We start from the raw sequence: 12,745 nt of genomic DNA, 5'->3' as shown, positions 1-12,745 counted from the left end.
GTGATTATCATGAGATTGAAACTGCACTATGTTGCGTTTTTAGACGATGAGTTTGGGCATCTCCAAAAGCTCTCACTATCTCCTAACTGGTGATCCATGGCACCCAAAGCAAGGTGGCTAGAGTGGTGGATAGGGAAGCATGCTGATCTAAACCACTGATTTAAGGGAAGGGAGTCTTGTCCTGAGGTTGGAAAAATCTTGAAATCCTACACAAGCTTGCCTATCATCAATGACATTTGGTAGAAGCCCATGAAGCCATTGTTTGCTCCAACCCGAATAAAAAAAGCCTTAAATTTCCCCTGAATATGTCAATACTCCCCTAAGTACAAACCTCTCTGGATGGAACCTCCTCCCAATACCTCGGATTGTTGGCTATCCCACACGTATTCACTACTATCCTACTATGTGCTGATATGATGTATCCTCCTAGCTACAAGTTCTTGTGTAGAACCAACATGATGGTACATCATTTGCTTGTAGAAGGTCTCCTTTATCACACAACTTGCATACATGGCAGCTTGCTTATGTCCTCCCCCATCATTGACACACCTTTACCTAGAATATTCTTTGCTCTTGATACATCTTCCTTTGAACCTCATGGTGGTTTACGAGCTCCTCAATGCCCCATTTCAGTAGCTGCGCAATCATGGCAAGTCCTTGAAGTGAAAGGTCGTTAAATTAAAAAAAACATGGCCACCCTGCATACTCTTGCAATGTACATATTCTCAGATGAATCCAACCTCTTACTTTAAGTTTTGAATTTGTGGATACAGAGGTTGCCAGACCGTTTGGTGAAGTGATGAGCTTCAAGTTCCTTTACCACTTGGGCAATGCCTTGAAATATACCGAACACCACGCCTATGCTCACTTGATATATTACAATAGTTGAGGCATTCCAACACACACCACAAAATAGTGAGGTCAATGGATTTGTCCTCAATGCAACCTTGAATGACCACACTATCTTTTGAATGATGTAGATTATATTTTAACTTCCTCAACCACATGCATTCCATGGTGGTTGCGTCTGTTGCCTATATTTCCCTTCACTAGATGAAAGAGAGACCCTAGCTTGCTGAGCCATGAATTGCAAGCTGAGCTCAATGAGAAACAATAGCCAAAGGTGTTGATCATCAATATCCTTGAACAATGATAGTTTGTGTACCCATGAAGGTCAATGTCCCGATCTCGAGCAAAATGTAAACCAAAAGTGAGAGTACCATGAACATGTCTAAGAACCATTTTGGCTGCATTTCAATGTGTAATTGTGGGACAATGCCTACACTGATGGAGCATCTGCATAGATATTAGACATAAAGACATAAGCTGCAGCATCCTTTTTATCCAATTCCACTGCATGTTCAAAGGCCCACCTTCCAAGCTCCACATTTCCCCACTTCCGACAAGCACCCAACACAGTATGCCACAACACGAGATTAGGAATTACCGGCATCTTCTTTATCATCACTACTGCCTTGTCTAATTGGCCTGCACGGCCAAGAAGATCAACCATGCAAGTGTGATGCTCAATAGTTGGCGTGATGCCATAGTCTTTTCTCATGGACTCAAAGTATGTCTGGCCCTTCTCCACTAGACCTGTGTGACTGCATACAGTAAGAATGCTAAGGAATGTGACCCCATTTGGCTGTATGTCTTCTGCTCTCATTCTGTCAAGCAGAAGAAAAACATTTTCACACTCGGCTAGCTGGGCATACCCTGCAATAAGTGCAGTCCACGATACTGCATCTCGAGCTGGAAGTTTGTCGAACACTTCTTGTGCGTTTGCAAGCAAGCCACACTTGGCATACATATCAACCAAGGTGTTACCAACAAAAGGATCTCTTTCCAACAACCCCTTTCTTGCAATCTCAGCATGTACTTCTTGGCCCTTGTCTATGGCTCCTATGCTTGCACAAGCTTTCAAGCTGAGAACAAATGTGACCGCATCAGGAAAGACACCCTCATATTGCATCTGCTCGAAACAGTTCAGAGCGTCCTCACCAAAGTCATGTTCATAATACCCTGCGATAAGCGCATTCCACGAGACTGCATCTCGAACTGGAAGTTTGTCAAACACTTCCTGGGCATTTGCAAGCAAGCCACACTTGGCATACATATCAACCAAGGTGTTACCAACAAAAGGATCCCTTTCCAACAATCCCTTTCTTGCAATCTCAGCATGCATTTCTTGGCCCTTGTCTATGGCTCCTATGCTGCCACAAGCTTTCAAGCTGCAAACAAATGTGACCATATCAGGAGAGACGCCCTCTAATCGCATCTGTTTGAAACAGTTCAGTGCCTCCTGACCAAGATCATGTTCAGCATATCCTGCGATAAGTGCATTCCACGAGACTACATTTCGAACTGGAAGTTTGTTGAACACTTCCCGTGCTTTTGCAAGCAAGCCACACTTGGCATACATATCAACCAAAGTGCTACCAACAAAAGGATCTCTTTCCAACAACCCCTTTTTCGCAATCTCAGCATGTATTTCTCGTCCCTTGCCTATGGCTCCTATGCTGCCACAAGCTTTCAAGCTGCAAATAAATGTGACCGCATCAGGAGAGACGCCCTCCAATTGCATCTGTTCAAAACAGTTCAGTGCATCCTGACCAAGGTCACGTTCAACATACCCTGCGATAAGTGCATTCCACGAGACTGCGTCTCGCAATGGAAGTTTGTCGAACACTTCCTGTGCATTTGCAAGCAAGCTACACTTGGCATACATATCAACCAAGGTGCTACCAACAAAAGGATCTGTTTCCAACAACCCCGTTCTCTCAATCTCAGCATGTATTTCTCGGCCTCTTGTTTTATCTTTCAGCTTGGCACAAGCCTTTAGTAAGGCCACGAATGTATACCCACTAGGATGTACACAATCCTCCTGCATTTTTTCGTGCAGTAATAAGGCATGCTGTGACTCCCCACATTCAATATAACCTGCGATGAGAGAAGTCCAGGAGTGCTCATTCCGATTAACCAACCTATCAAAAACCTGCTGGGCATCACGCATGCTTCCAACTTCCACCAACATTGGGACGACATAGTTCCCGAGTGCCTTATGAGCTTCCAGCCCCCTTTTGTGCAGGTAGGCATGCAAGCGCAGGGCATACGCTGGAATTTTGTGCCTTCTGCACTTGCGCAAGATGCATGTCAAGTTTTCAACCGAAGGCGGATAGGGCATATGTTCCAAAGAAGCGAGTGCCTCGTCTAAGCTAAGCTCTGGCAGTTGTGCCATGGGGCTGTGCATGGCTTTGTTTGCAGTCTCCATTTTCTGGAGGGTGCCTTTAACCCAACTTGGATTGTACCAGCCGTCTATCCATACAAACTCCTTGGTAGAGTTTGTGCTTAAAATCTGGGGCTTTTGGGAGTGTCTGCTACAAATGACAACAGAGGCGTCAGAATTGAATCTACAGCTAAAACAGGATTGAGTTAGCTCGTTGTACACGTACTTTGTTGTGTCGATTGTCAAGGGATCGGTGAAGTACTCCTTCCATAATCGTTCAGTACTCGATCTGCCTGCTCTTGCAGAATTGGCTTCTATGGTCAAAGACGGAGGAGCATTCCTGTCCAGGCAGCTGGCAAAGTGAGACACAACATGAGAAATGAACTGAAAAAGCCTGGAGTGCCTTAGGTTCTGCAGACTCAAATGATTGTCCAAGATGAATGGATGATTAATTTGCAACACTTGTGATGAAAGCTTGTGCATGGAATCATTGGAAAGTTTGAATGCTATAGTGCAACCGCTTGTAAATGCAAAGAGATTTGGAAACTTTGTGTGTGTGTGGGTGAGAGAGAGAGAAAGAGAGAGAGAGAGATAGAGAGAGTTCTTATAAAAAAGAAATGTGTGTGTGTGTGTGTGTGAGAGAGAGAGAGAGAGAGAGAGAGAACCAAAATGAAGGGGGCCACTTGGCTAGAAAAGGTGTGGGACACTTTTTTACTTGGCGAGCACTAGAGCGTCTCTAAATCCTACAAAGCCATGTGGCACATTCTAAGTCGTTAGATCAACTGGCCTATTATTAACTACTTACAATATATTTAGCACAGCTGGCCAAGCATTCTAGTTTACAAAAGTGTTAGTATAGCGCTGCTTGGAAGGCAGTGCTAACAAATAACTGAAGTGAAAATTCAAGAAGAACTCACATTTCAATGGCCAAGGTTGAAACTTTGAGGAGGGGACAAGTTTTGTTTTGAGGGGACAAGTCATCCATGGAAGAGAGTGGAAAGGCTTCTATTCTTGGACCATTTCCTGCACCCATGCCTTTCTCAATCATGAAGGAGAGGGAGCGATGATGGCAATTACGACGACTATGTCTTGGATAGGTCGAAGGTGTGGACCTAGCATCTAAGACATTTTCTCACACCAATTTGGAATTCCCAATTCAGGGGATGGAGTTTGTTTCCTTAGCATGCAATCCTTCAGTAACGCTCATAGTGCCGTTGACTAATACAATAGATTCCAAGCATGCTTTAGACTTGTTTCCCTTTTAAAAAGAGATGTGAAACTTTTATAGATTAGAGCCCTTGTGGCTGTTGACTTGGAATGGAATCATGGACTAGATCTAACTAGACAATGAGGGTCATGATGCACTGGGGCATTCACGACAGACATGGGAATAGATGCATATAGATTCTCCATATCATGGTCGCGAATATATCTTGGTCTCTGTCATCTTGGAAAGCTTAGACGGATTTCGGGTGTCTATTATCTTAGAAAGCTCAAATGGATTTTAGCCAACCAGACATGATGTAATGGTTAATGAGAGTCATGTGTTTTCTCATTTTTGTAGAGGGTAAGGGATCTACGAATCAAAGGTGCATCGATCACTATAACTCCCTGAGTAAGGTTCTCATTGAGAAATGTATGTGGAATATCATAGTTCTTTTGTAATTTAAAATTACTAGAGGTCATGAGGGACACATTTCTCGTCTCACCATGCACAAGAATTCAACGATATGTGATTTTGTACAATTGGGACTTACCATAGGCACTCAAAGAGGCTTACGAAGGATGGCTAGACCAACAAATCGTGCAAGGTTCTTTCTTAAAAAATCACAATGATGGCGCTGTGCTTGTTTTGATGTCCCATTCCATTATTCAGCGCTATGGCGTATGAAGAGACGTGCTTCAAGGATTCGGGAACTGAGTGAAGCACTTGGTCACACTGAATGAGCCACACTCTTTAGTAGTAGCGGAGGGCTATTTAGGCTATGTTGCATATGAACAGACATGCTTCAAGGATTTGGGGACCGAGTGAAATGCTAGATCACGCTCAAATGAGCTACACTCTTTAGTAGCGGAGGGCTATTCAGGCTTAGGCATGTTAGCTCCTAGAAGACGTGCTTCCTTTTCATCGTCAAAAAGTTCAAGAATGGAGCCTGCTGTTGCAGATAAAGAGACACTCTAAAGCAGTCACTTGTTGACCATGTTTTCACCAGATGTCAACCATATGTCATTGTATTGACCACATGTTGACCATGCGTTGAACACATGTCCACCATGTGTCGATCAGAGGTTGACCACATGATCTTGAACCAAGGAGTAGCAGACCAGAAGGCGATCTCATGTTGAGCAGTGCACATGGAGCAGTTAGGTGCATTAGTAGGTGCACATGACAACGGACGTCGTTCATTGGTCTAGCTCTCTACACACAGGCCACTGTGACGGATGCACAGCAGCTAGATGCATTATGAGTGCACATGGAGTATTTACACGGTACCAACTAGAAGAGCCTAGCAAGTCAGGAAGTTGCCAAAGCCATCAAGAGACCGACCGGTGCGAATGGCTAATGGAGACAAAAGGACCACCAATAAGGAGGAAGGAAGGAGATTCTTAGCAATGAGGAGGGACCTGCCAAGGCACCGCATATGAGGATGAAGGAGGAGGAGAGGAGAAGCATTCAGCATTCGTGAGGGAGAGAGAGAGAAGAGTCTGAGGAGAGATAGAGACTTGAGCTACGTGCTCAAGCCTCTATCCACGAGATAGAGAGCTAGCCCATTGCAGCTTTGTGTCACCATGGGGCTTTGGCAGACATGGCCACCTCTTGTGACTTGTGACTTGTGGCTTGCGACTTTTGCTATCCATTTCAGTGGCTTGTGTACTTTGGTGACTTGGTAACTCTCTTGTCATTTCTATTCCCCTCGCATATGCAATGTTAGGATATCTCAAGGTGTATGCCTCAGGCACACCTTGGTTTTTATGTGTGAGTGCTAGAGGCACAGTTAGGTGCCCATAAGCACAGTTAGGTGGTGGTAGAAGCCACATAGGATGATTGAGAGAATCTAGGAGCAGATTGAGGAGATGATTGTGGAGCTCTGAAGTCATCAATGATGTCAGTGAGCATGTAAGAGGTGCCTACATAAGGACCTCACTCTTCTTCATTCTATATGTAAGTATTCTGAGTTTGTGTTCACTCTATGCTTTCCTTTCAGTTTACCAACATGGTATCAGAGCACTTTGATCCTCCTTGAGCCCTAGTTAGGTGCCACATCATCATCTTCTTCCTCACCTCCATCTTCCACCTTCCCTTCCAAAGTCGATTTTGGAAGTGAGAGTTCTCTTCAAACCTGCATTCTTAGCATCTCATCCTTCAGGAGAGTCTTCCCAAGGGCAGGGCGAATCTGGAGAACGAGCTGTACAAGTTATCTCACCATTTTCGGGGCGGCATTGTCTCAGGAATCCGTGACGACTTTCTTCCTGGTTCTCACTATGGAGAGCTACATTGTTTAATTCGTTCCAGAGGGAGCTGGGCGACATCACGACCTTGCTGCTCATCAAGTCTGAGCTCTTTTGGAGTAGCATTCGGGTAGTTCTCATCGAAAAACCAGTCCACAGTTCTTCTACAATGCTGGGCGACGTGGCTATCTTCTGCGCGATTCCTTTCTGAGGGAGAAGCTCTACCTATTTACCTTCCTCTCCAGTACAAAAGCCCTCTGAATTCCGACCTCTGCATGATGAATTGAAGCAGATTTTTGAGCTACCTCTTTGGCCATGAAAGCTTGACTATGCAAGTCTAAGTTTGACTTTGGACAGTAAAAGTTTGACTGGTAGTTTGACCAAGATTTATTTTCAGTCTGCTATGCTCATTTTCTAGCATCTACTTGGTCATCTTTTGCTTAGACATCTTGCATAAATATTGCTCTGACTAATTGCCTTATGCTGTGACATTTACTTAAGTCACATAGAGAAATCCAAGTCAAAGTATTCAAGTTGTTACTCTTTGAAGGATTATGTTTTATTGCTCATATTTCACTTGTAAGGCACTAGACACTGCCCTCGGGTGAGACCTTGCCATGGAAGCTAAGACCTTTTTTGAGAAGTTGGATGGAACTCATTTCCATACTTGGCAAACGAAAGCCAAGTCTATGCTTTTGAAAAAGAAGATATGGAATGTTGAGAATGGAAAGAAGTCTACAAAAGAAAAAGCTAATTGGTTGACCAGAGCCAAAAAGGAAGCAACTTCAAACATAGAAAATGCCAATCTACTTTCAGTTGATGTGCCTCCACAAGATGAGGCATCCTTTGAAGATTATGCTTTTTATCATCCCTATGTATGCTCCAGATCTCTCTTTATGTTGAGTCAAGGTACTCAGCCTGGATAGTCCTCCAAAATGAATGAAATAAACTATTGTGTTTTGTGTGTTTTGTAAACACCTCTGGTCACCTTATGATGTAGGCCATTTGTATGTGTTTTGCTCCATGGTACCTCCTGCAGACATTGTGTGCATGTACATGCAGGAGAGATAACCATTGGAAGGTCTTTTGTATCCCTTTTGTTTACCTTACACCCATGGGAACCCTTGCTAGCTTAAGATCCTAGCCATTGATAGATCCATGACCACCATGAGATGGCATGAGACACCTTGTGCTAGCTGTATCCTTGACATAGCCTGAGGCATTCCCTTGAGGGGGGGTTTGTTGGGATATCTCAAGGTGTATACCTCAGGCACACCTTGGTTTCTATGTGTGAGTGCTAGAGGCACAACTAGGTGCCCATAAGCACAATTAGGTGGTGGTAGAAGCCACATAGGATGATTGAGAGAATCTAGGAGCAGATTGGGGAGATGATTGTGGAGCTCTGAAGTCATCAGTGATGTCAGTGAGCATGTAAGAGGTGCCTACGTAAGGACCTCACTCTTCTTCATTCTATATGTAAGTATTCTGAGTTTGTGTTCACTCTATGCTTTCCTTTCAATTTACCAACATGCAATTGTTCACAACTCTAGCGTGCATGATGGTTGTTGCTCCTTGTGTTCATTCTCTGGACTTCTCTTCCTAACGTGACCATCACCCTTGCATAGTGCACTCACATAGAGCAATTCACTACATTATAGCCTATGACACTAGCACACCCTTGCATAGTGTGTAGAAAGAGAGAGGATGAGGAAAGAGAGAGCTCAAAATGTGGGATCAAGATGAGAGAGAAATGGAGAGCCACAAGATCTAAGCCAAAGCGTAAAGTGTCTGCATTAGCTATCAGCCTGACATACAAAGCTCCTTGTGATCCACACTAGATCCACAAGGTACCACTATCTTATAGGCACCCAAACCTCTACCACCAAATCCAAATCCTGTCTAAGATCTACACCAACCAATCAAGCCTCTACCACCCAATTCAAATCCTATCCAAGATCTACACCAACCAATCAAGCTGATGGAGATTTATACCCCTCTAGAAATCTTGATGTAATAATCTCAACACTCCCCCTCTATACGAAGGTATGAGTATTGCACTAACATCAGGTGATAATCTCAACACTCCCCCTCAATATGGAGGTATGAGTATTGCACTAATATCAGGTGATAAAAATTGGGAAAAAGCCTTTATCAATAAACAAGCTTTATTACAAGGCTATGGATTATTACAGAGACATGCTAGTAAGTACAAGAAATCTAGTGAATATTATCAGGCAAGGAAGAGGAGGTAAAATTCCCTTCTTCCTTCCTAGTTGTACATTCTCTACTAAAATGGCCTTGCTTGCTACATTTGGTTTCAACATGGGCTTTATTTTTTCTACGTAGGGTGATTCTTGAAGCATTTAGTTTCAACATGGCCTTTATTTTTACAATAAGAGCACTTAAGAGAAGTTGATTTGTTGTACAATGCTTCATTAGAGGTGATTGTGCCTAATGTAGATACTCCCATGGCTTTGCTTTACTTCTTCTCATCAAGAAGAGAAGAGATGCCCCTTCGAGTGTTGGACCAGGCACATTCTTTAAGGTCGTGAATGACAAAATTGGGGTATGATCTATTCATGGCCTTAAGAAGCACCGCAATTGCATCTTCTTCATCAATGGTTACTTTTACTGAGGCCAATTGTGCCATAAGCCCCTTCATGCATGCAATGAAGGTACCAAGGTCACCTTGAGTAAAATAAAGGCTAAAGACTTCGGCTTTGAGAGTGATTTTTGAATTCTTTCCCTTAGCCCCACAGAGTTTTTCCATATCATCCCATTTTAATTTGGCCATTTTAAGCTCATCTATCTATTGAACAAGCCCTTTCTCAATTGTGAGCATAATGATTGCTTGAGCTCGCTCACCCTCCTCAACATCATAAGCCTTGGTAGGATCTGGAATCTTCCTCCCCTTTACATAATGCCATAAGCCCTTGAACATAAGCAAGTACTTGACTTGCATTTGCCAAGAGTGCAACCCTTCACCATTGAATTTTTCAATGGATGCAATTTCTTTTGCCATTAACCATAAGTCAAGAAAGAAAAGAGTAAGGATTATGTTGCGAAAGCCAATGTACTCTTATCTTTTGATTTCTCAGGAAAGTTAGAGTGACAACCGATATATATGTAGAAAAATAGCTCAAAAAATGGCTCCCCAAGTCTCTTAAACTGAGGTCAATGCTTTGGTTGAGTGCACAATAGGAACATCTATTCTATTCTTTATGGAGACTTATCCCAGACCTGCCAATGCGGCAGATATGTGGAGGTTTGGGAATGAGTTCTAGAGGTCCGGGGAGGAGGAGGGAGGTTCAAAGAGAGAGGACGAGCTTTGGAGGCTGAGAGGACAGACTGCGTAGTCTGTGGTGACATGTGGCGACAGCCAAGCCTTAAAAGTAGAGAAGAAGAGGTGCAAAAGGCATTGAAAGCTAGGGCAGAAGGCGACTACATCATCTAGGCTAGACTTCAAGCCTACAATACAATAGAGCCACATGATCTACCACATGGTGACCATTGACGACGGGGACTCTAGTGCGAACAGTCTAATAGGGTAGCCATTGCCACATGGCGCATACCACGAGGCATGGGCATGGGTTGCAAATGCCATGAGGTGAGGGCATGGGCAGTGAGGGATGTCATGGCGGCAGACCTACGTGAGCATGTCATGTGGCATGGGGATAGTGCACAAATAGACTAGCAATAACTGCACGAGACTTGGGAGATAGTCTAAGCGATTGGTAGTCCAAAGTAATGCGAGGTGGCATGGTTGGCACCACAGGTTAGTTGGTAGGTACACAATGTGGCATAATAGCCATGTGGTAGGCAAGGTTAACGTACTGGCGGGATAGAAGGATGGTGGGACAGCCGCATTGTAGAGGGACAATGCAAACACGTGGCGATACACGATGAGAAACATGGACCTAAGAGAAATTGCATGCATGAATGGCTTCTCCCAAAGCATTCACCACACTCAACACGGTCTTAACCTCAACCTTGACCTCTCCACTACCGTGAGAGAGAGAGAGAGAGAGAGAGAGAGAGAGAGAGCATCTACAGTGGCACATGATGGCACTCAGAGGGTAGTGCAATGTGACACACTGAGGAATGGATGTGATGGATCTCGTTGAACTCACTTGGTTAGATTAGAGTGCAAGGGGCATCAGAGAGCAAACCTTACACCTTCAAGTAGGTGGAAGCACATGGTCCATGTTGTCGTGTCTTTTGCTCCACATCATTTTCATGCAAGTAGAAAGTGTGTCTGCAATTTAATGCAACAGTCCATACCTTAATGCTAGAAAGGCTAAACAACAATACCTACCAATATATAATCATCTCTTCTCTATATCTATATCTCTATATTCCTTATTTGTGAGGATGCACTGAAAGGGCAATGCCATGTGGCAGCCCTCCTTGCAAAAATAAATGGCAACGTTTACCAATATAAATCCTCTCTTCTCTATATCTCTATCTCTATATCCTTATTAGTGAGGTTGCACTCAAAGGGCAGTGCCATGTGGCACCCCTCCTTCTCTTATGAACTTAAAGGGTGAGAGTTGGAAGATATGCTATATCCTCATGGGAAAGGATGATTGTGGCAACCATCGGTCACTTTTGCCTTTCACCTATTGAGGATGCCTGGTAAATTCAATTGAAGGTGAACCAAAAGCTACCACAATCTTGAGGCTCGAGTTGACATGCCTCTAACAAAACTCCAATCATTAGGGAGATGTGTAGGACTCTAGAGAAGAGGACACTCACTAAATCAAATTGAAGGTGAACCCAAAGCTACCATAAATCTTGAGGCTCAAATCAACATGCCTCTAGTAGAACACTGAGCATGAGCAATAGCATCAAAAAATGTGTGATGAGGTAATGGTTCACGAGCTAGAAAATATTTCAGAGGCTACAGGCCCTCATGGGATAGGATGATTGTGACAACTGTCAATCACCTTTTTCTTCCACCTATTTGAGAACACCTGCTAAATGAGATTGAAGGTGAACCAAAAACTGCCACAATGTTGAGGCTTGAGTTGACGCACCTCTAGCAAAACCTTAATCATGAGGGAAATGAGCAAAATCATTTTGCTATAGCTAAATCATTGAGTAAACTAAGCATAGAGCTAAACCAAACGGTGCCTATGGTGAAGGGGATCTTGAAATCAAAGAGGTTTTAAGATCCCACATTGAGACCCAGTGGAGCGGATCTCTAACCCGTCATCATAGATGGGTCATGCTACTCTCTTACATGGGCAACGAATGCCACGTTCCACTGCTAGTAGCCCAAAAAGACATGCGAGCTCTAGAGCTCCCGTCACCACCCCAAGAAGACAACATAGTGCATGAGAAGACAAGTGGCCCCCGAGAAGACACGCGATGAGAGAGAGAGAGAGAGAGAGAGAGAGAGAGAGAGAGAGAGAGAGAGAGAGAGAGAGAGAGAGAGAGAAGAGAGAGAGATATTACATAATAAGTGTGAGACATGTTGAAGATAATTCATGCATATGGATGTCTAGCATAGAGAGATAAATAGATAGAAAGATAGATAGAGAGAGATAGATAGATAGAGAGAGAGAGAGAAAGAGAGGGAGAGAGAGAGAGAGAGAGAGAGAGAGAGAGAGAGAGAGAGGGGGGGAGAGAGGGAAAGGAGAGAGAGAGAGAGAGAGAGAGAGAGAGAGAGAGAGAGAGAGAGAGAGAGAGAGAGAGAGAGAGAGAGAGAGAGAGAGAGAGAGAGAGATGTATGCATGTAGGGGTTCAACATGACATGGCCACTCACACTTATCTAGTTGAATCATTGAGTACACTGGGCATAGAGCCAAGCCAAGCAGTTTCTATGGTGAAGGGGGTCTTGAAACATGACATTTTATTCTTGAAATTAAAGACATTTTAAGATCCCACCTTGAGACCCAGTGGAGTGGGTCTATAACTTGTCGTAGATGGGTAATGCTACTTGTTGTGATAGAGGAGATAAGAGGAGGTTTATTAAAATACCACATGTCAAAACAGTAGACATTGACACCTTAGGAAAGCCAAGAAACAATGTAAAGACGTCTCATAGAATGTGGAGGCATCGATTAG

General features: G+C 43.7%; 1 protein-coding gene across 2 annotated transcripts; it reads right to left on the bottom strand.

The window, feature by feature from the left end:
• Positions 1-303: 303 nt before the first annotated feature.
• Positions 304-3,812, bottom strand: LOC147897394 (pentatricopeptide repeat-containing protein At1g06140, mitochondrial-like). 2 transcript variants are annotated; one of them, XM_087380279.1, is made up of 2 exons: positions 3,453-3,812; positions 304-3,377 (listed from the first exon to the last, which is right to left on the bottom strand). In XM_087380279.1, exons 1-2 carry the CDS (start codon positions 3,707-3,709, stop codon positions 1,280-1,282), a joined length of 2,355 nt encoding a protein of 784 aa, XP_087236405.1. In that variant the 5' UTR covers positions 3,710-3,812; the 3' UTR covers positions 304-1,279. The 2 variants fall into 2 exon arrangements, with proteins under 2 accessions (XP_087236405.1, XP_087236406.1); XM_087380280.1 differs by having other exon boundaries at positions 304-3,374.
• Between the last annotated feature and the right edge of the window lie 8,933 nt (positions 3,813-12,745).

The sequence above is a fragment of the Dipteris shenzhenensis genome, chromosome 10 (assembly GCF_047967505.1).
Source record: "Dipteris shenzhenensis isolate YYH24624 ecotype China chromosome 10, Dip_SZ_1.0, whole genome shotgun sequence".
Lineage (NCBI taxonomy): Eukaryota > Viridiplantae > Streptophyta > Polypodiopsida > Gleicheniales > Dipteridaceae > Dipteris > Dipteris shenzhenensis.
Note: the sequence above shows the minus strand (reverse complement) of the source record. Positions and strands in the feature narration are given on the sequence as shown.